The sequence below is a fragment of the Bombus terrestris genome, chromosome 10 (assembly GCF_910591885.1).
Source record: "Bombus terrestris chromosome 10, iyBomTerr1.2, whole genome shotgun sequence".
NCBI classification, from domain to species: Eukaryota; Metazoa; Arthropoda; class Insecta; order Hymenoptera; family Apidae; genus Bombus; species Bombus terrestris.
In genome coordinates, this window is record NC_063278.1 from 10,373,835 (window position 1) to 10,394,824 (window position 20,990).

General features: G+C 25.8%; 6 protein-coding genes across 17 annotated transcripts; 2 read left to right on the forward strand and 4 right to left on the reverse strand.

Moving 5' to 3' along the window:
* Window positions 1–118: 118 nt before the first annotated feature.
* On the reverse strand, window positions 119–2,216 carry LOC100642646 (transmembrane protein 50A). Of its 5 annotated transcripts, none has more exons than XM_048409619.1 (5): window positions 1,922–2,058; window positions 1,125–1,323; window positions 908–1,014; window positions 679–839; window positions 119–614 (listed from the first exon to the last, which is right to left on the reverse strand). In XM_048409619.1, exons 2-5 carry the CDS (start codon window positions 1,263–1,265, stop codon window positions 514–516), a joined length of 510 nt encoding a protein of 169 aa, XP_048265576.1. In that variant the 5' UTR covers window positions 1,266–1,323; window positions 1,922–2,058; the 3' UTR covers window positions 119–513. The 5 variants fall into 5 exon arrangements, with proteins under 5 accessions (XP_048265576.1, XP_012167808.1, XP_012167809.1 ...); XM_012312418.3 differs by lacking the exon at window positions 1,922–2,058 and adding an exon at window positions 1,626–1,763; XM_012312419.3 differs by lacking the exon at window positions 1,922–2,058 and adding an exon at window positions 1,549–1,679 and having other exon boundaries at window positions 1,167–1,323.
* On the forward strand, window positions 1,809–3,205 carry LOC100642409 (programmed cell death protein 2). 2 transcript variants are annotated; one of them, XM_048409613.1, is made up of 5 exons: window positions 1,809–1,951; window positions 2,046–2,173; window positions 2,249–2,672; window positions 2,749–2,851; window positions 2,921–3,205. In XM_048409613.1, exons 1-5 carry the CDS (start codon window positions 1,941–1,943, stop codon window positions 3,089–3,091), a joined length of 837 nt encoding a protein of 278 aa, XP_048265570.1. In that variant the 5' UTR covers window positions 1,809–1,940; the 3' UTR covers window positions 3,092–3,205. The 2 variants fall into 2 exon arrangements, with proteins under 2 accessions (XP_048265570.1, XP_003398163.2); XM_003398115.4 differs by having other exon boundaries at window positions 1,810–2,173.
* A 142-nt stretch (window positions 3,206–3,347) lies between these two features.
* LOC100642526 lies at window positions 3,348–7,591 on the reverse strand. Of its 5 annotated transcripts, XM_048409598.1 has the most exons (6): window positions 7,410–7,591; window positions 7,193–7,336; window positions 5,012–6,370; window positions 4,703–4,937; window positions 4,414–4,616; window positions 3,348–4,337 (listed from the first exon to the last, which is right to left on the reverse strand). In XM_048409598.1, the coding sequence occupies exons 2-6, from the start codon at window positions 7,209–7,211 to the stop codon at window positions 3,961–3,963; spliced, it is 2,193 nt and encodes a 730-aa protein (XP_048265555.1). In that variant the 5' UTR covers window positions 7,212–7,336; window positions 7,410–7,591; the 3' UTR covers window positions 3,348–3,960. The 5 variants fall into 5 exon arrangements, with proteins under 5 accessions (XP_048265555.1, XP_048265554.1, XP_048265556.1 ...); XM_048409597.1 differs by having other exon boundaries at window positions 7,193–7,591; XM_048409599.1 differs by lacking the exons at window positions 7,193–7,336; window positions 7,410–7,591 and adding an exon at window positions 7,058–7,186.
* Window positions 7,592–9,457: 1,866 nt separating this feature from the next.
* On the forward strand, window positions 9,458–11,825 carry LOC100648585 (stromal cell-derived factor 2-like protein 1). The gene is made up of 4 exons (XM_012319483.3): window positions 9,458–9,654; window positions 10,051–10,246; window positions 10,311–10,535; window positions 10,610–11,825. Exons 1-4 carry the CDS (start codon window positions 9,579–9,581, stop codon window positions 10,776–10,778), a joined length of 666 nt encoding a protein of 221 aa, XP_012174873.1. The 5' UTR covers window positions 9,458–9,578; the 3' UTR covers window positions 10,779–11,825.
* On the reverse strand, window positions 11,231–12,751 carry LOC105666911 (palmitoyltransferase ZDHHC22). 2 transcript variants are annotated; one of them, XM_012319484.3, is made up of 2 exons: window positions 12,591–12,751; window positions 11,231–12,295 (listed from the first exon to the last, which is right to left on the reverse strand). In XM_012319484.3, exon 2 carries the CDS (start codon window positions 12,147–12,149, stop codon window positions 11,340–11,342), a length of 810 nt encoding a protein of 269 aa, XP_012174874.1. In that variant the 5' UTR covers window positions 12,150–12,295; window positions 12,591–12,751; the 3' UTR covers window positions 11,231–11,339. The 2 variants fall into 2 exon arrangements, with proteins under 2 accessions (XP_012174874.1, XP_012174875.1); XM_012319485.3 differs by lacking the exon at window positions 12,591–12,751 and adding an exon at window positions 12,384–12,551.
* An 801-nt stretch (window positions 12,752–13,552) lies between these two features.
* On the reverse strand, window positions 13,553–19,672 carry LOC100642218 (nicotinate phosphoribosyltransferase). Of its 2 annotated transcripts, XM_003398114.4 has the most exons (11): window positions 19,017–19,672; window positions 18,384–18,554; window positions 18,184–18,310; window positions 17,759–17,970; window positions 17,053–17,171; window positions 16,782–16,975; window positions 15,909–16,094; window positions 14,751–14,976; window positions 14,348–14,668; window positions 14,136–14,264; window positions 13,553–14,059 (listed from the first exon to the last, which is right to left on the reverse strand). In XM_003398114.4, exons 1-11 carry the CDS (start codon window positions 19,084–19,086, stop codon window positions 13,982–13,984), a joined length of 1,833 nt encoding a protein of 610 aa, XP_003398162.1. In that variant the 5' UTR covers window positions 19,087–19,672; the 3' UTR covers window positions 13,553–13,981. The 2 variants fall into 2 exon arrangements, with proteins under 2 accessions (XP_003398162.1, XP_003398161.1); XM_003398113.4 differs by lacking the exon at window positions 15,909–16,094 and having other exon boundaries at window positions 19,017–19,668.
* Between the last annotated feature and the right edge of the window lie 1,318 nt (window positions 19,673–20,990).

Genomic DNA, 20,990 nt, shown 5'->3' on the forward strand with positions numbered 1-20,990 from the left:
TATAATTTATTTAAAAAATCAATGTATAATATTAAATTTTCAGTCATCCAATACTATAACAATAAATGCAAAATTTATTGTAAATTATATCCATGTTTACAAACACACAAACACAATATTTGTATATAGACATTTATTAAAAACAAAAATGTTATCAAATTTTAGTTCAGCTGTTTATCCTACATTTTATAATAAAAAAAATTATAACAAAAAAAGTTGTTACATTATTAAACAAACTATTCCTATGTAACTGCATAACTTGTATTATATTATACACATAATTATTTAAATTTGTGACAATTCATAATGAATAAGCAATGTGAGAAAGCATATAAATAACTACTTATGTGTAAATAAAAACAAAAAGAGTTATACAACTTTACAATTCATTCACAATACAATATGTAATTATTTGTTCTTTGATATAAAGTACTCCACTTTGAAATCCAGTAGAACTAGAAACTTCTGCACAAATATAAAAAAACATTTATAACGTACAAATATTAGGTAACCTTATAGCTCTTCTATTCTTCCAAATTTATAGGTCAGAGATCCCAAAAAAATAAATACATTTTGTAAAAAGAGACCTACACCAGGCCAATGGTGCTGAGCTCCTAAAAGATCAAATTAATAGAATTAAGATGATAAAAATCATATCATTAATAATATCATACCAACCTGCAGCTACAAAATCTGCAAATAAGATCCAACAAGCTGCAATAACTGCAGCAAATCCCATAACAAATCCAACAAATAACCAACCTCTTGCACCTCTAGCTCCAAGATAACCACCACTGAGTGTATCACTTCCCATTTGTGCATTTGTTACAGAATTTATCCTGAAGTCATAATTTTCAATTATTATACATTATCGTACAAAATATAATAAACTTAAACATTAACTTACATGAATAAAGATATAGTCCCAAATACTCCACATACATAATATGCTTTTGACATTTCACTAGGGTACTTGGCATTAGCATCGATTATAAACCACCACCCTACAAAAAACTGAAATTGCGGGACATAATAATTATCTTGTTATATTGTCTTATTTTATATATGTCTTGTTATATTGTCTAATTTATATATAAATAAAATAAATATATATTGTTATGTACTGTGTCAGTTTTATGTAGAATAATGTAAACTTTGATGTTTACCAGAGTTCCGGCGACCATAGACACTATTACATTCCGTTTATTGCCTATTCCAAACCATACACATGTTGCAGATTGTAAACTTTCAAAAATTGACGTCATTTCTCAAAAATCGCAATAAAATAACTCGCGAATTAAATATTACGTTTAGACGACTAACCTAAATAACAACCATCAGTTACCAATATCATCACACAAACACAGTATACATATAATAGCATAGAAAAGCTACATCCATAAAAATAGTTAGTTTAACGTAACATCGCGAGATTTTATTTTATAAAATATTTTCTTAATATAATATATATAAAAAAAATAATAATAAATAATAAATAATAAATAATAAATTTAGTGAAATATTTTATAGAATTTTCAATAAAATTACCCTGTTAAAAAGTTTAATAAAAATCTTTAAAGAATTACTTTTTTTATATAATATATAATATTATGATTCATACTAACTTATAACTTTGCTTATAATAAACAAAACTAAATATTACTAATTTATAGTAACATTTTGTAGTGTTACATGGTACACTTTAAACCAATAAAAAGATAAATTAACACGTATATAGTTGCGAGCACACGTCACATTAAGCTGTATACTTTTATAATAAAAATAAGTTGAATAAACATTATTCAGGAAATGACATTAGATTTAGGTTTTGTGGAGAAATGCGAATCTTGGCAATTAGAAAGCAAATTTTTTCCAAGTAAAGTCGGTGGTAAACCAGCATGGCTTGACTTAAAAAATATACCCGGAGAAAAAATTCTTCAATGCGAATATTGTAAAGAACCTTGTATCTTTTTATGTCAAATTTATGCACCGTACGAAGATAGTGAAGATGCTTTTCATAGAACGATCTTTGTCTTTATGTGTAGAAACGTAGAATGCTCGAAACTGAATAAAAATGGAAATTTGAAAGTATTTCGTTCTCAGTTACCAAAGTTAAATGAATTTTATCCATCTGAACCTCCTATAGAGCAGAGTGATTGGAGAACTGATATTAGTATGTATTTTCAAGAATTAGTAAATTTATTGTATAAATGATTACAACAATAAAAAACAGCTTGAATAATTTTAGGTGTAAACAAGTGGGTAAAAACATGTTATATTTGTGGAATATTAGCACCTAGCCATTGTTCTAAATGTAAAACTGTAAATTATTGTTGTCGTGCACATCAAATATATGATTGGAAACATGGACATAAGGAAATTTGTGGTAGTAATAAAAAAATAATAAGGAAACCTGAAATCTTGTTAAATGAATATGAAATAGTGATTGAAAGAGAAGATAAAAAAGATACAGATGATTCAATTAAAGAAGAAGAAGAAGAAGAAGAAGAAGAAATTAAAAAGTATGAAGCAATGGTTCAAAAAGGTGAAGCAGGAATTTTTCAAAATGAAGACATGCCAAATGAATTGCTAAATATGGTTAATGAAAAGGAAGATAAATTATTTTCTACATTTCTTTCAACTGTTGATAAATATCCGCATCAAATATTAAGGTTCAAATTTCTTATATAACTTCTTTTGCTTTATAAAAAAAGAGTTTTAAATATAGCAAATTTTATATGTTTGCAGATATGATAGAGGTGGCAATATTTTGTACATTTCAGGAGAAAGCAAAATTGATAACATACCAAGGTGTTCAGAATGTAATGGAGAGAGGCAATTTGAGTTTCAGGTGAAATAAAAAATATATTATTTTGTGATCAAAAATTGCATATATGACTAACAAGATTATTAATTGTAGATTATGCCTCAATTATTAAACTTCTTAGATCTTGGAAATCCATTAAAATGTATTGACTGGGGTATTTTAGCAGTATTTACTTGCATAAAATCATGTGTACCTAAAAATGGATACAGCAAAGAATATATATGGAAACAAGATATCATAGAAAATGATAGTAATAAAAAATGAGTAAAATATAAATACTTGTAATACATAATTAAAATGAAAAAATATTAAAAAGCTACAAATATTTTGTGGAACAATTTTAATAATCCAAAATACATAATTATTTTGATAACGATAGTTTGATTTTTACATTCTAAAAATCGTATATAATAAACATAGTTGATGAAAAATATAAAATAAGTATCATCGCCTAAAATTAAATCAACACTCGATATTGATTATCTTTACATAATAAAAGTAAAAAATAATCTTATATATTTTTGAGCATACAATATCATAAGAAAAATAACAATTAGTAGCACAATATGACATAATCAAAGGAAATATCGAAATATTAGGTTCCTCGAAAGATTAATAGTTATAGCACTTTAAATAAAAAATATAAATATATAATATTAAAATAAATATATATATATATTCTTGACAATACGTATTCCTATTCCTAGACCTATTTCTTGACAATATATATATATATATATATATACATTGTCAAGAATATATATATTGTCAATATATATATATTTTATTTTATTACCATTTTTAAAGTGCTATAACTATTAACAATCTTTCAAGAAACCTAATATTTTGATACTTTCTTTGATTATGTCATATTGTGCTACCAACTGTTATATATAAAACAATATATATTATATGTATATATCAAATATATATATGATCATTATATGAAATATATACTAATTATAGAATTACATACAAAAATATACTATATATTAATAAAATTATAAAAAAATATATTAATGTCTTGCATTAAATTTCCTGAATATTGTTTTATCGACTATTTCTATTCGTCGATAGAGGTAGTATAAAAATTATGTCAATCGTAAAATTAATAGTAGTTGATGTAGGTAAAATCACTTTGTCAGAGAATGTAATATACATAAACTTTCTTGACAATATTGCTTGAAATACCTTAAGGTAATATTCGTCACGGCCTTTGTTAAATTATAAGATAATTCAAAAGGATCTTGTACGCACAATGGAGAATCAATACGGAAATACTCAGGATTTTTTGAGGTTCTCAGATGTTTGGTGTAATGTTTCATTTCTTTAGGCAGCACGTTTGTCTCCACAAAAGCTCGTTTAGCTATAGGTTGACCCATAAGTGGACAAATAATGTAATGCTGATAATCAAAATTTGTATAAAACTGAAAAAAACCCATTAACAATGTTGAAATTGACTGTTCAGATTTATTATTATTTTTTGGTTGTGCAACACCAGTTTCCCATCCTGAAATAAAATTTCAAATCAAGTAACTATAAGTAACAAAAACAAGATTTATTTTGTTGGTAATGATATATTTTACCACATATGAGTTGAGATTCATTTTTCTCTTGTATTAATTCTGCAACACTTTCTAAATAAGATTTTCTTTGTAAGTAGAATATAACAAGCCAAGCAAGAGCATAATTCGTTAAGCCGTGTTTTTCAGGTAAGTTAATGTAGGAGAACCATTTTTTTATTACCAATATTAGTTTTCTGCAGGGTAAATATGCATTATTGAAAGACCTGAAAATTATTTAATATATACATAACATTGAATAAACATGCTGGTCTACTTATGTATTAAATTAATAAAAAGTGAAACACATTACCTTATTAGTTTAGAATTCTCAACAGGAAGACCGTTTGTGATAGAAACATCACAATGTAAACCATTTCGTTTGTATATTAATTTTATTATAGGAACTTTTGCTTTTTCCACTATTTGTTTTATTTCCCATTCTCCTTTTTGTTCTTGTAAAATTTTTTTAATCAACATAAAATGCGTTTGTGCTGAAGTGTCATTGTCCTGATTGTCATGTAAAGTGTCCTGACCATATGTATTTTCTATGTATATAGCAATATAATAAATGATACTTGAAATTTAATAAAATCTTTATACTCTTAAAATACATACTTACCGCAATCAAGATATATGTCTATGTCACTATTTGGAAATCCAAGTCCAGTAACTCTTGAACCAAATATAAACCCTTTAACAGTTGGGAAATATAATTTCACGCTATTTTCTAGAGATTGTTTCACTTCCTGTGATATATTGTCATTCAATAAAGCTTGTGTTTGTTGGAATAAAATATCAGAAACCTCATCAATTTGTGTTAACATTCTTTTCATATCATCAGGAAAATCATCAATCATAAAATCTTGACTTTTTAATAAATATTTATGCAATATATCATTACAGTGTTCTGTATAAGAGTCTCCCTGACTTAACCATAATGTAGTACATGGGATACAAAAGTCGAATATTTGATCGCTCAAAATTTGATTGTGTTTTGTATTAATATGTGTTATAAATTCTAATTTAAATTCAAACTTTTTTTTACATAAAACACAACAAAATCTCTGAATATTATACCACAAATTCTTGATATCTTGTGATATAGAATCAAAAATGGCATCTATAACTTTGGCTGTTTCTTTATATCTTTTTTTATGTATACTGCTTTGTATATGTAAATTAATACTGGCTCTTTTATTACTAATAGGATTTTCACAAGCATAACACTTTAATAAAGAGTTTGATAGTTTCTTTATGTATTGCCTTGATAGTTCATAAAAGTTTATATCTTTTTTAACTTGATTAACTTGCATCCTATGTCTTTGGAGACATATATGTTCATATACCACATATAATTCTTTTGAAACTTTTTCATTGCAAGCTAAACAATACAAATATGTTCTATCATATGGCATAATTAATTCCAAATTTATTTTAATACTTTCTAATTTTTGTTCAACGTTATACATTTTTTCTTCAATTTCTAAATATCTTGTAATGTACATTTTATTTAGACGTTCTGTTACAGATTTCTTTTTTGATTTGCATTTTTTTGGTGTCTGTTTATCAAATGGTGATTTACATAAAAAATTTGTGATTTGTGCTCTCACTATATCTGTTATAATGGAATCATTATTAAAAGTATTTAAATTAGAGTGATTGCTATTACTAATAGATAGTTTAGTCATTTTTGTTGTTAATGCAACAACATTACTAGCACTTGATTGGTCAATATTTTGACTTTTCAATTTATTCTTATGAGTCATTCCTTTGACATGTGAAACAATATTATGAATTGATTTAATTTTACGATTACATATTATACAAATAAAGCTATCAGATTCAAGTATCATAACTCCCTTGTTTAACAGTTCTTGTTGTACCACTTTTGAGCAATTCTTGTTACATGATATTGAAGTACAAATTTTGCAATTCCTGGTGTTTAGATTTGGTTGTTCTTTTTTTAACTTTGTTGTATCTGAAAACATATATTGTGTTTCATCATAATTTAATTCTTTCTTTTCATTACTAATATTGACATTGTTTATAATTTTATAATCGTATTTATTCATGCTATGACATTCTAATGATTTGTTCTATTTTCTATTGACATGTGACAAAACATGACTTAGAGAAGGCAAAAGACACATACGCAATTTGCACTTATACAGTACTTCTTTATTATTATTGTAATAAAATGTGTAGTATACAGGAACCATTATTTATGAGAGTTTTATATCTTTTATCTGAATAATTATGGAATGTTCTAAAAATCTTAAAAGGGATATATTTATTATATTTATTAGTAATATATGTTGTAATAATGTAATATATAAACTACACACAATTATTAATCTTAGATTTTACATTACATTTAAGAATTTTTGTACAACTTCATAAATTATACTTGTTAGAATTATGAAAAAAAGAAGTTATAAAGAACACTAACGACAGGTGCAGCTGATAAATGCGCGAGATACCCTCTAGATAATGTAAACAAAAAAGGATAGAATAGGATTATAGGGAAAGAGATAACTATAATATAACCTTATCTGATCAGTTCTCACGAGAGGTATATTTCTAAGAAATCTCGAATATCTTTGTACCTTATTGAGTGTAAATGAAATATGAATATCCGAATTATTTGTTTATTCTACATACATACTCAACATTAGGCACTCATTCCATAAAGTCAGTTCCGAAAAATGGCTAATTAATGTGGTTAGATATGGTGTTATATATGTATAAATTATTCCATCAGATAATCATTTTAAAAATGTAAGACAAATATTTTATATACCTTGTATAAGTTTAATCATTTCTTCTTCAATCCCAGAAATCTCAATGTTATTTTTTAATAAAGCTATTTAAAATACTATATATGCACTTATTAAAATTTTATATCAGTATTTTATGTTACATTCTAATATTGCACATTTGATAACTGCAACGGAAGTAACAATTTATTTTCTTTTATAGCAGAATTCTATATCTCATTCATATATAATGAATCATACCAGATCAGATAGTATACTAGTGATAATACAATATTGTTGGAATCCCCTAACCTACTAAGTGCTATTTCTAGTGTCTTTTTATACTTATGTAAGAAATACCAACTGTCCTTTTGTGCGGTAAAATTAAGCAAAAGTAACCATTTTAGAAATCAATTTAGTGCTTAAAACATATTAATTTATAACAGTTACAGTGTCATGAGCAACTCTTTATTTTTATATGTGGTAGCCATATTTAATATAAGTTGAGGATTACATTCTTTCTAACAAGTTTTGAGTAGTTCTATATAAGAACAAATTTTTCATACTTAGATTACCACTTAAAACTTTTCTTTAATAAAATATTTTTGATTTCATGTATTTATGTATTGAAGAAGTATATTAAGGATATGTTGCATAAAGTTGTATGGTTTGAATCAATTATACTGATTAACGTAGTTCAATTGAGTACCTCTATACGGAAGTGACAGGAATTGCGATTGGTAGGGTAGCATTATTTTATTACGTGTCATGTACGCAAATCTGCTTTTCTCGATTGCTTGAGAATACTAAAACGAGCTTTTGAAGTTTTTAAATATTTTATTATTTTAATTATTGAAGGTATTTAAAATTTGTATGTTTATCCATTCGTAGTAGAGTGTACAAGTTTACTATTTTCGTTTATTATGAAGTGCACGTTAATAGCATTTAAAATTGTCATAAACATATGCAACAGAAATATACTTAGTTTACTTTGTTATTTTATACTTTGAGAAATAAACTCGATAGTAGGACTAAAATAATAAACATACCATTCGTAAAAATTTACAATTTGTGATTAGTAACACTTTCCAGATATTGAATTGTCATAAAAAGTTACATACATTAATTTTCGTTAGCAATTATTTAAGAATATTTTGGCACCTTTAATTAATTAATATTCTTCTAGAATTAAAGTTCATTATCGATTTATTTACAAAAGAGACGGTGAGTTTATTTCATTACTAAGTGTCATTAATGTATATTTTGTTTACAGCAAGAAGATGCGTCAATTGAAAGGAAAGACAAAAGAAACAAATAAACAGAAGAAAGAAAGGAAAAAGGAATTTCTAGAGAACAAACAGCGTGTTTTTACAGTTGTGTTACCAACCATTGCTGCAATATTTGTTGTAATAGCAGCATATGTTTATGTTAAAACCCGTCCAAAAGTTGTTGAGTATTAATTGGCATGTGTTCATTATTGATCATTAAACCACAATACACAATGTATTTTGAGAATGCTTGGACAGTTCCTTGATACATTTGTACAATTAAATAAGAATTATTTAAATAAGAAAGCAGATTTGAATGTCTGCTCATGGCACTTCATTCCTAACATTCTATAATCAAATATAGACATTGTGCATTAATTGTATGACTTTTACAAAATATTTTTCATGCTAAATGTTATACGATATTGGGATATATGTATATGTATATATATATATATATATACCAATTAAGGGAATATAATTAAGACATTTTATTATATGAAAAGAAGTAATATTGTGCTATTATTGAAAGATCTGTATGTAACAAAATAGTTAGCTTTCAAATTTGTATATTAAATTGCAATTTATTGCATTTTCTCAAATGCAATTTTATAAAAGATGATTAATTTTAGTAAAAAGTTATTCCAATATAAAAACGTAATTCCAAAGATATTGCATTTTTAGCACAATACAGATGTTTTCCATATGAATTATTTTACATAGATTTATGAACTATCCAGTAATTTTACTATTCTTTAAAATAAGAATAGAAAGTATTGTTTTATAAAATATTTGCATAATAAACATGAATATAAAGTAATTTTAATGTACATTTATTTCTAAAATTACTTTTTTGCATTGCAGTTTTTCCTCTTTTTTTGTGTATTATATATTGCTTTTCTTTCTTTATTTTTTAATAATTTTCAAATATATATATTTTTTCATAGACAATGTTCCACCTGTGTCAGTATTTAATAAATTATAAATATATAACTCACGGTTGTAAAATGGTTGAGAACCACTGCGTTAGCCACATTACATACACCCTTATGGTCTAAGCATACACCAATAGGAAGTTAACACGAACATAGATGTACACGCGTGTATTGAACTTTCGGTATCTATTTCTTTGCAGATTGAGCACTTCATTATTGTTTTAAAAATGAAAGAAAATTTCATTTATTTCTCATTTGTAATTTCATTTGTGATAGTTATACTCTGGACAAGTTCTGTAAAAGGTATATTAATATTTATTGTGTTTTCTTTGAAACGTCAAAATCAAGTACAGTGGCATATATTTCAAAATATTACTAATATTTTAAATAAAGTTAATAAATTAGTATATCTTATACTTTGAAAAATTTTTTAGATTTATTATTCTAAGTTATACTATTATTATAGAATAGTTTGTTAAATTCATTAATATTTCTTTCTGCTAACCTATTTTCTTTTGTTTCCTTTTTTATATTAATCAAAATTTTATAACTAAGCGTCTTTGTAAATATTATTCATTTTAATGTATTACATACAATTGTATTATATTATACACAAAGTATTTATGTGATTTAATTGCACATTGTTCTTATGAAAAGTTATTGTAAAATTTATAAATAAGAGAATATGTATATATACAGCTAAAGGAACACAATATGTGACATGTGGTTCTACTTTAAAATTAATGAATGTGGATTATAAAGTAAGATTACATTCTCACGACATAAAGTATGGAAGTGGAAGTGGTCAACAATCAGTAACAGGAACTTCAGCAAAAGAAGATGGAAATTCTTATTGGCTTGTAAAAGCAGGAACAAAGAAACAGTGTACAAGAGGGTAAGAATCTAAGATGGTAATATATCATTTATCTTTTAACAATAATTACAACAATTTTTAATAGAACGCCGATCAAATGTGGAGATATTATAAGACTAGAACATATAGCAACAAAAAAGAATCTTCATTCACATCGTGTTAGTTCACCACTTAGTGGTAAACAAGAAATATCTGCTTATGGTGACAACAAGGGAGAAGGTGACAATGGCGACAATTGGCTTTTAGTATGTCAGATTGAATTTTGGAAGAGAGATGAACCTGTTATGTTAAATCATGTAGATACAGATACGTAAGTTTTTCATATTTTTATGACTGTATATAAGAAAGAATTTTTGAAATATTAAAAATATTTTTATTCTACAGATACTTAGCATTAAGTGGAAGAATTTATGGTAATCCTATTAATGGTCAGACTGAAGTAGTGGGTGAATATTCTGCTAGGTCTCCTCATGTTGAATGGGTAACAACAGAAGGAGTATTTATTCACCCTAATGACTTTAAAGCTCAACACCATACACATACAGAATTATAAAGCAAATTCTTTAGTTAGATACAACATTTTTTATGGCAATAGTCTTATAAAAAAATAATTCAATATAAACTGAAATTATGTAAAAAGATCAGTATCTGATTACTCTGCATTTCTATAGAGAAAAATTCTTCTTAATAGTATAAAAATAATTTATATGATCTTATATAATATATAAGAAGATAATTCCATTATTAATAATTTTCAAAAAAAATTGTATATTGCCAAAAAATTACTGTTACCTATTTTTATGATCTAGAAAACAGCCAAATAAAATGAATAATTCTGATTGCTTTTGTTATGATCTTTATTGTATGTGTGAATGTAATAACAAAAAATTATTTCATGATACTGTATTTATGAAAATTTATATGAAGAGTGCAGTATGATTTGTGCAAATGTATAAATGTGTAAATGTATTAAATAGATGTGATATTTATTACAATATAATACAATTTACAGTAAATAAGAAACGTGTATTTCATTGTATGTATACACATTCATGAAAAGATGTATAAACATATTTTAATAATTAGTTTTTGTAATAAGTGTTTCCATTTTGCATTATATTTGCTTTAATTCATATCTCCCATTAAGGTCTCTAGTCCCTATAAGACCGTTATATGGGAAAATAATATTTGAAAGACCATAATTTCCAAAAATTTCTCTTAAAGTTTGTTTTCCTGATATATTTGCATACCGTTGTTTACCTGACATACAACTATGCAATTTCCATGTTGCATATACCAAACAAATACACAAGATAGAGACTAATATGTCAAACATTATTACAAGTAGTATGTAAGTACTTTCTCTAGAATGCAATAATCTAACAAGAGCAATAGGAAAACAGAAATTCAAAAATATATTGAAGGAATCCGTATCTGTTCTTATTACACGATTAATATTGTCATATAAGTATGGCCCAAGAGTACACAATGAATATATACATGTCAGAGATGTATAAAAACAAAATAGAATAAAATTACCTATATTTTGTCTTAATATACAGGCACCCAAGAAAAAACAATGATGATCACGAAAATGGAAGCACTTCCTGCAAAAAACACAATGCTGTGTTGGTTTGCATGTATAATTAATACATTTTTCGCAATACCAATATTTGTATTCAACATTATCTTCTGCCTCATTATATATTAATAACTTCTTTCCCATAGTTTTAACTTCCATAATTGTTGCGTTATGACTTATAGTATATACCGAATACCAATTTAGATATACTTGAACACAAAAAAAGATGAAAACTGGAGTAAGCTTTTCATTAATATACGTTGTTAGAATGATAACAGCTATACTATATATCAATGCAATAAATGGACAAATTTTTACAATAATTTGTGGGAATGCTTTCATATTTTCTAATCCTTTCTAACGTTATTTATATGGCAAAAATTTGAATGAAATATAATGAATTTGAAATTGTTGTCTCCTTCACATTCTTCCTTATTACTTTTATGTTAATCCATTATAATTTTAGTACGAGTATATTTTGCCTTTTCCTGTAAAAGGAAAGATATTACACAAATTTTTCTATTTGCTTCTTATATTTTAATAATACAATAAAAGTTTGACTTTTATTTCTATAACCTTTTAATAGTTACTATATAGACTAAGAAAAAGATGTTTAATCACATAATTCGAGACAATGATTAATATATTTTTTAGAAAACAAATATACACAATGAATATTCAGAATATATATTAAAATATATATTCAATGGTAGGTTATAAGTCAATTGTTACTGGCTATAACCCCTTCAATATAATTGCAAATATTTTGATAAAAAGGATTACCTTCTTTTAATAAAGGGACGTTGTTATTATAATAATATATATATATATATATATATATATATATATAATGTTAGTGGTATTCAGTTCTTTTATTTTTTCTATATATTCGGATATTCATAGAACATAATTATTTGGTAACTATATTTTAACTTGTAAGACTGCAGAAACTAATACCAGAGAGGAAATTTCTTCTCTGCCAATACTCAAAAAATACGAAGCATGTAAATTATGTAAAAATCATTAATCGAAATTACGAAGTTCTTAGTTGAGTTTTTAACATTATGATTGGAATAAAATATGAGAGGAAAGTTATTCTGTCAGTTGTTTATACATAAAAATGCATTTTGGCTAAGCACTAATATTGATATCTGGGAGAATATTAATAAACAAGTTTGTTGTATAAAAACAATTATTTTTATTGATATATATGCATACATTAAATGTGGAAAAATAGTAGATTTAATAAATAAAATAATAAAATTTTTGTCTAAAAATTTAACTTTTCATTTTACTAATTATACAAGTTTTTGAGGATACTTTTGAATACAATCAAGTAGTATAAAAATAAGCTTAAATTATACATATTTTTAAGTAAATGGGTAATTTCAAAAATAAAAATTTAATGAATTTCAAGATACATTTAGGAACTAAATTTCTTATTTCTTTTTGAAACATATATCACGTACTAAATAGATTTCTCTTTACTGATTTTTTTATACATATTTATACATTTATTTTTTATTATGCTCAAACTTTGTACATTTTTTGTAATGAGAAATCGAACTTTGAATTTGTATGCTATGTTTATAAACATATATATAGTATTAAATAAGCACATTAAATGTATGTCATTTTTTTATAAAATTATTTTTCACGTTCTTTTATTTTCACTAAAAAAATGTAATTTTTTTAACTAGAAAATATAGAAAACGGTACTAACATGTAAAAAGAAATTTTAGAAATATCGACGATTATTTACATTTAATTTACATTACCGATTTTATAATTTTTGTTCTATTATATACAATACATTCAATCTTCTTTGTTTACATGCAAAATATTTTATAAATTGTGCATTGTTAATTCAATTTCACCCGTTTCGTATCATCTTAAATGTTAAAAGTAGCTTACAGTGTACAGTTCTACACTATCATCCATTTTATCATGTAATCTAAAATTCTGTTTCCTAAAGAAAATTTATCTTGTACTTGTAGAACATAATATGAACATATTATGATTTTTATAAGTTATCAAAATATACTACTATAGTAAAATGCTTGTACAACTAGAACCTGAACCTCCAACTTGATGTGTTGGTAGACCATTTCAGTAAGTATGTGGTTTTCATTCATTGTTTTTTGATAATGATATTATTTAATAGTATTTACAAATCACGAAAGTTCACCAATGGGTGCATTTTGTAACCACAAATCATGTATGAAATTATATAAATCATCACTAACAGCCACCTGTATAAATTGTTATAATAATTTTCAATTATTTTAGAAAAATATCATGTAAATGTAAACATTTATTGAAACTTACTTTGTATGGTGTAGGATTTAAATTTCTTTTGTGATCATTTCTGAGTGTTTTTAATGACTCTTGAACTCTATTTCGTATTTCTTGTAATGTAGGCAAAGGTTGGCATAATTTACCATTTTTCCAGTATACCTAGATGTTTGTAAAAAAGTATTGTAAATCTATAAAAATATTATAAAATCGTGCTTATAAACGTTGATACTTGATCAATTTACCTTATGCAATGATTCCACTCGCGATGGAATAACATAAGCTCTTTTTGATTCTTGGAAAGGATGCCTACAAAGAACTTTATGTTTCACTTGTGGAACTTCTTCTGTTGATCTTTGTAACAGATCGATTAAAGCATATCCATCCGCTCCGTATAATCTGAATGCATCTTTCTTTCCTGGTATTGTTACTTTACCAACTTCCTGACTGAGTTTAATTCTAGGTTGGCCATTAATTTCAACCATTTTATAAACGCAACCTAATGCTGGTTGTCTTTGACATGTTACCAAATGTGTCCCAATTCCAAAGCAATCGATCTTATGATTCTATAAAAGGACATCCTTTATAAGAAGCAGAAAAATTTGTTGCAAAATAAAGTTGACATTTCTGTCATGTATATTTATTTACCTGCTCATTTAAGCTCAGAATAGTCTCCTCGTTAATATCATTTGACGCACAGATTGTTAATTTTGCAAACCAAGGTATATTGTATTTGATAGCAATTCTTTCGAAAATATTTCTCGCCGTATTACTTAAATACGCTAAATCACCGCTATCAATTCTTATACCAACTGCTTTATAACCCAAGTCATTTAAAGCTAGTGCCACTGCACAAAAATTTAGAAGACCACTCCTGAGTAAAAAATTTACTTATATATTACACATATAAATTATACAATTGTAAAAATATACGAAAGACATTATCAATTATACATGCATCTATATGGTATTATGAATGGTATTATATAGCATTATGGAGTCTGAAACATAATGTATGTACACAATTATTTTGTATTTTATGAAAAAAATATATACATATTATAGATTCTTTAAATAATATTAAAATCTACTACTATTAATACTGAAGAGTATATAATATGTACTATTATTAATTAGATGAAATGCATGATTTTTTAATGGTTTTATATGAGTTGTAATAGAAAATGTGAATAAAATATGAATTATTAAATTACATGCAAACTATCAATTTTAAGATTATGCTAATTATGATACAACAGGAGAAAATTTTGTGTTAGTAAAGTAGTTCTTTCATTTTATTAACATATTCTCCTTTTATCATTGTATGTTTTTTATGATTTTTAGTTAACATCATTTTATTATTAATACAATTCAAACAGTTAATTGTTATTTTTTTACATGGCTGAATTGGGAAGGGTACTATATAAGGTCGTATGTAGTATAAGATTTACAAAATTTTGTACAAAATAACTTACAATTTGGCAGATCCTTTATTACTGTTTTACGAAAAGAAACAAGCAACGATTTATAAATTTGCCCGCTTTACAGAATTTCGATTTTTCTTATAAATTAAATTGAATTAAATAGAATAATATTGCATTTGAAATATGATTGAGTGCATTACATAGTTTTAATTTAGAGTTATTAAGATAAAATCTAACAAAATAAATATTAAATAAACATTAAATTAAATTTTAATAATTTATACTTATTATTCATGAAAATAATTAAGTGATTAACTATGTTTGGTAAATGAAAAATATGATGATTTATCCTGCAAAGCAGACAAGGAGGATAATATCGTACCTCACATAGAGCTCACCCAATTCGCCTTGACTTAATAAGCCATTCTTGTCATGAGAAGCCGATTCTGATATAATTGGATTGTTTCTGACACCATTTTGGGCATGTGTATTGGACCCATTTGTTAGACATTTATTCTTTACATTTAGGCTGGCTATACATGCCTGTCTCTTGGCCGAGGATTCGATGCTATAAACACACTCCTGTTAAGCTACAGTGTGTATATGTTTCATCATGCCTGCTTTGTGAATTATTAATTAGTGTACTAATACACATATCAAACCCAATTAAATGTACTTTTAGTTAAAAGTAAAATTAGTCACAAAATATCTTGAATATCTCTTTAGTACATTTTTTGTTTCTCTTTTCCCAGAATATTTTATAGAATTTATTATCTTTAATTTTTATAAAACAATTTTAAAGAGTTTATAATATTATTTTAGAACTACTCATATAAAACCATATAAGTAATATATATTTATGTACTTAATTTTAACTATAGATACTTTTGCTAAATATTTTTAGTTATCTATTCTTTTCACTACTTTATATTTATACATATTAAAAACAGCACGAATATTAATATTTAAATTAGGTACTATAAGCTTGCAATTAGCAGAAGGTCCTATAAATAAATTAACAAAGAGTAGAGAATATTATTGAACATATTAATGTAGCTAACATAGAAACATGGCATTGTACATTTAGATAATATTCCGAATGTATAAATACATGCAAATAGTCAAATATGCATACAAGTATTAAGAAAATATATATATTCATTTCTATATATCAAATATGCAAAACAAGAGTTTAAAAGAGTTAAGAAGAAGGTGAAATAAAAAAGATATAGATCAAGTAAGCAAAATATTATACCTTTTCACATCATATGTATCTACAAGAGCAACAAATCGTTGAGGGTAAGCAATGGCATAACTAATTAAAGCTGCTAATTCTCCACTAGAAGCTTCAGAAACTAATGTTCCTACATCAGCTGCAATAGAATTCCGATGTTTGTAAGCCAATTCTAAAAGGTCATAAACTTGTCCTGTTCCTTTATGTGCCAAAGTCTGAAAAAATATATAACACATTAAAATAAAATACAATTTCATTCAAGAAAGTTAATTAATAAATAATATGAGCAAACCTTTTCTTGCAAATCATCAATGCCAGTGAAAGATGTGATATATGAATGTGCATGTGTTCCACTTACAGGAATATTATAAAGTTTTCCTGCTAAAACATTACTTGTACCATCAAAACCACCTGGAAAATATTAATTTTTTTTAGAAGAAGGTAGAGAGAGATATTAATTAACATATATCTTCAGAATAATATATATTATCACTAATACATTAAAAAAAGAAAAAGGTACATCTTAAATATTTGTTCAATATAATTAATTCAGAAAATAAAGAAAAGAACTTGTATTTAATACCATTCATTGTTTCGTTCAATTTAATTTTGTTCTAGATATGAACTTTTCATAAAATGTGAAACAGCTATGTATATAAAAATATATTTAACTTATTTTAAACTGTTATCTATCACCAACATGGTACGAACTGTTAAAGAATGATGCTGTTTGTTGATTGTTACTCAAGAAATTATAAAGCAAATGATGTTAAGAAGAAATAATATACGTTTTACAAATGTATATGAACATTCTTATTGTATGCAATAAATAATGTAATAAAATGTAATGTAAAATAAAATAAAATAATGTAATAATGTGATATGTTGAATAGTATAAATATAATATTTTATGATTTGAAAAGAAATGAATTTAACTGAGTACTAAATTGAGATTTTAAAATAAAATAAAAGGAAATAAAGATATAAGAAATATTTACCAATATAGCTATATTTAGAGGCACTTAAACCACCATCAGGACCCTGAGCTCTTCGAAGACCAAATTCTAGCAATGTTATATTTTTCCCAGCAACCATACGATATCTAGCTGCATTAGTTGCCATTAAACTTGCATAGTTAACTAATGTCAACAGTGTTGTTTCCAAAAGTTGTACCATTATTAATGGACCTTCTACTCTTAGTAATGGTATTCTGCATAACATATCAATTTGTATTGAGGTTTTAACTTATTAAGATTTGATGTTTCATCAAATATGTAATGTTGATAAGCATTGGAACATTAACTCTAACTGCTGTCATAAGAGCAAGAAAAAGTTTCCTAAACGATGATAATGATGATGATGATTAACATAACTGAATATTATTTGCATGATGCATGCAATTTTTAAAAAATTTTTAACTAACCTTGGAAAAACAACTGAACCTTCTTCCATAGCATATATTGTCACATCTTTTGGGGTCAGGTCTTTCAAATATTCAAAAAACTTTTGATCAACTGACGATGGCATTGTTGACTTCAAGTACTTAATGTCTGTATAATTTAATATTAATTATAAATCTCGAAGGATTCTTTAAATGTAGAGATTTAAATAATAGATACATACCACTAGAGGAGTAACGAAATTTTTCTAAAAATTTCATACATTCTTCTAATCCAGCAAAGATTGTAAATTCGCCTTGGAAAGGATTTTTGCGAAAATATAAATCAAATACAGCATGATCATTCATTTTTTGACTTTTCCAATAAGCGTATGCCATTGTAATTTGGTACAAGTCTAAAATTCAAATTGATGTAAACAAATATTATTTCATACATTATCTAAATAATATTCTGACATTTACAACAATAAACTCTAATTTCAATTAGAAATTGATTACATTACAAAATAATATGTTATTTTTGTATTAAAATACTATTTCTTTTTATTAGCAAAATAATTAACTATATGCAGAGCAATACCGTACAAAAAATATTTTTATCACTTGGAATTACATAAATTAAAGGAACAGTTCTATAATTAAGATACTGAGTTTTAATTCTTAAAGAAAATACAAGCGAAAAAATTTTCGCTATTCGTGTGTATCACTCACTGAAACACCACGTGTTATATCATGACTTAATACATCTATTAAGTAAACGATAAGATAAAATAGATCTGCACGTTTTAAGGTTACTTTTTTTAAATATTGTTTTTTGCAATTACTAACAATTGTAAACAAATACAGAGGGCAAGTACCTGTTAAAAGTGGTTGTACGACACAATTTTGACGTGAATGACACCATGATTTATTCTCGTTATCTGACATTTTTCTTAAAAATTTTAATGATTTAACTGAAGGTGTTAGTGAAAGGGAAAAAAATTGTAAGATAGCTTTTTCTCTTGATAATAATGAATGTTACACTATTCACTGAACAACAACGGTCAAGCACCGTTACCGACAAACTAGCATGTTTCGACGGTGAACTCCGTATTATACGCTCCGCGTATTCTCAGAATCGATAGGAACGTTTGAAGGACGTTATGAACGACGCGACTTGTTATTCCGCCATTTCCACCAATAGTAAAAGCTCCTCTTAAGAAACTGCTAGAAATTAGGTTGCCACTTTAGTACTAGTACGTAAATGCGCAGAAAAAGAGTGATGAATTTTCTCTGTGCTATCATTAAATTCTTTCCCTTTTTTTCTTCCATCCCCTCTTTTCATCGTGTGGATTACAATCAACCTATTCATCGAAGATTTTGAACGAATCTTATTTTAGAAAACATAAAATTTGTCATCTGTGAATGATTTCATCTAACTTGATTTATATGTACCGCTAAATTATCATCATGGATCATGGATTAACAGTTAACTAGCAATCTTAAATGTGTAGCAGTTTAAGATAAGTTGAATATACATACATATTTGCACGGTCTGACTTACCGCTCTACGATACTACTGAAGTCAGTACAAATACGCTGTGACTATGATGTAACTTAATGTTAAATTGCTATTAAAAGCCAAATATGTTCATTATGTACATTTTTAAATTTCCTATTGCTATACATATAAATCCATACAATTGCGTATATATCTTTATACAATGTTTAATGAAATTCATGAGAGATTCCAAGTTGTATGATAGAAAGCTGTTAAAAAATATAATATTTGTTTCTATTTAATGATGATAGCAGAGCCCTCTTATACTATGAGTAACCAATTAATAACATTAGTGAATTTACAAATTACAAGTCGTAATTGTAGAACTCTATTGCAGACGTGCAGTTTTTGCAATTATAGGAATTACAACTTTTATATGTATTTTACAAGTGTTCATAGTAGAATGATTATTGTATATTATAATTTAAGTAAGTGAGTAAAGTTTGTTTATCTGTTATATAGCGTAAATTATGTAATATGTATTATATAAATAAAAATTGTATAAAATAAAATATAGAATAAAGTTTCAGTGAAAATTAAGATGTAGTATGCATACAGTTTTAAATCAAATTTCTTGATTAGCTACAGTTTCATTAAAACAAAATTTATTATATATTGTCGATTCATTTCTTTATAAGGAAAAGAGGATCTTTGATTGTATCACAATTCCAAGGATTCCAATGCATGTATATAAGTATTTATAATATCTGTAATATAATATAATAGTCACAAGTTACAAATTACATTATATTACAGTTAATAGTAATATCTATATATTGACAAGGACAAATGAAAAATGAGAAGTAATTTCTGTTTATGATTTAATCATGGCCATAATTCACTTTACAAATACTGTTCGATTCAAAAGAAAACATTTACAGATTATCATTTTATGCAATTTGTTTTGATAAAAGATTAATTTGTAAGTCAAATGAATTGCTATTTCTGACGCTTCTCCAGTTAGCCAGACCAGATAAAATTGTAAAACAAATTGTAACACTCCCGTAGATAAGATTTTTTGGGTGCGTCTTTTTCGATTTGCATCGCATCATTTTCTTGCTTTGAAGATAGAACCGCGGTTAACGGTGTCATGCCACGAAAAGTACAATTATAGCACGAGACTTATGGCGATCGAGACATCTTTCGATTAAACACAAACTTATCGTTAGGGGCAACATGTCCGTACACAACGACCTTGCCGTAATGATACAGCATTGCAGCTGTTCATTCTTCGATAGGAAACTTTTTTTAAACATCGAAAATTAACGTGTAACTTTGGAACAAACGCCTC

Coding starts and splice junctions, on each gene's coding strand:
- LOC100642526 (XM_020864919.2), bottom strand. CDS start 6,611: ATGGTTCCTGTATACTACACATTTTATTACAATAATAATAAAGAAGTA. Junction 6,371..6,544: donor ACTGTATAAGTGCAAATTGC/GTATGTGTCTTT, acceptor ATATGTTTTCAG/ATACAACAAAGTTAAAAAAA. Junction 4,617..4,702: donor GAGAATTCTAAACTAATAAG/GTAATGTGTTTC, acceptor AATAATTTTCAG/GTCTTTCAATAATGCATATT.
- LOC100642218 (XM_003398114.4), bottom strand. CDS start 19,086: ATGTCAGATAACGAGAATAAATCATGGTGTCATTCACGTCAAAATTGT. Junction 18,555..19,016: donor CGTACAACCACTTTTAACAG/GTACTTGCCCTC, acceptor TTTGAATTTTAG/ACTTGTACCAAATTACAATG. Junction 14,060..14,135: donor TAAATCCTACACCATACAAA/GTAAGTTTCAAT, acceptor CAATTTATACAG/GTGGCTGTTAGTGATGATTT.
- LOC100648585 (XM_012319483.3), top strand. CDS start 9,579: ATGAAAGAAAATTTCATTTATTTCTCATTTGTAATTTCATTTGTGATA. Junction 9,655..10,050: donor CTGGACAAGTTCTGTAAAAG/GTATATTAATAT, acceptor GTATATATACAG/CTAAAGGAACACAATATGTG. Junction 10,536..10,609: donor AATCATGTAGATACAGATAC/GTAAGTTTTTCA, acceptor TTTATTCTACAG/ATACTTAGCATTAAGTGGAA.
- LOC100642646 (XM_048409619.1), bottom strand. CDS start 1,265: ATGACGTCAATTTTTGAAAGTTTACAATCTGCAACATGTGTATGGTTT. Junction 1,015..1,124: donor TTCTACATAAAACTGACACA/GTACATAACAAT, acceptor CCGCAATTTCAG/TTTTTTGTAGGGTGGTGGTT. Junction 840..907: donor GGGACTATATCTTTATTCAT/GTAAGTTAATGT, acceptor TTATGACTTCAG/GATAAATTCTGTAACAAATG.
- LOC105666911 (XM_012319484.3), bottom strand. CDS start 12,149: ATGAAAGCATTCCCACAAATTATTGTAAAAATTTGTCCATTTATTGCA.
- LOC100642409 (XM_003398115.4), top strand. CDS start 1,810: ATGACATTAGATTTAGGTTTTGTGGAGAAATGCGAATCTTGGCAATTA. Junction 2,174..2,248: donor TGATTGGAGAACTGATATTA/GTATGTATTTTC, acceptor GAATAATTTTAG/GTGTAAACAAGTGGGTAAAA. Junction 2,673..2,748: donor TATCCGCATCAAATATTAAG/GTTCAAATTTCT, acceptor ATATGTTTGCAG/ATATGATAGAGGTGGCAATA.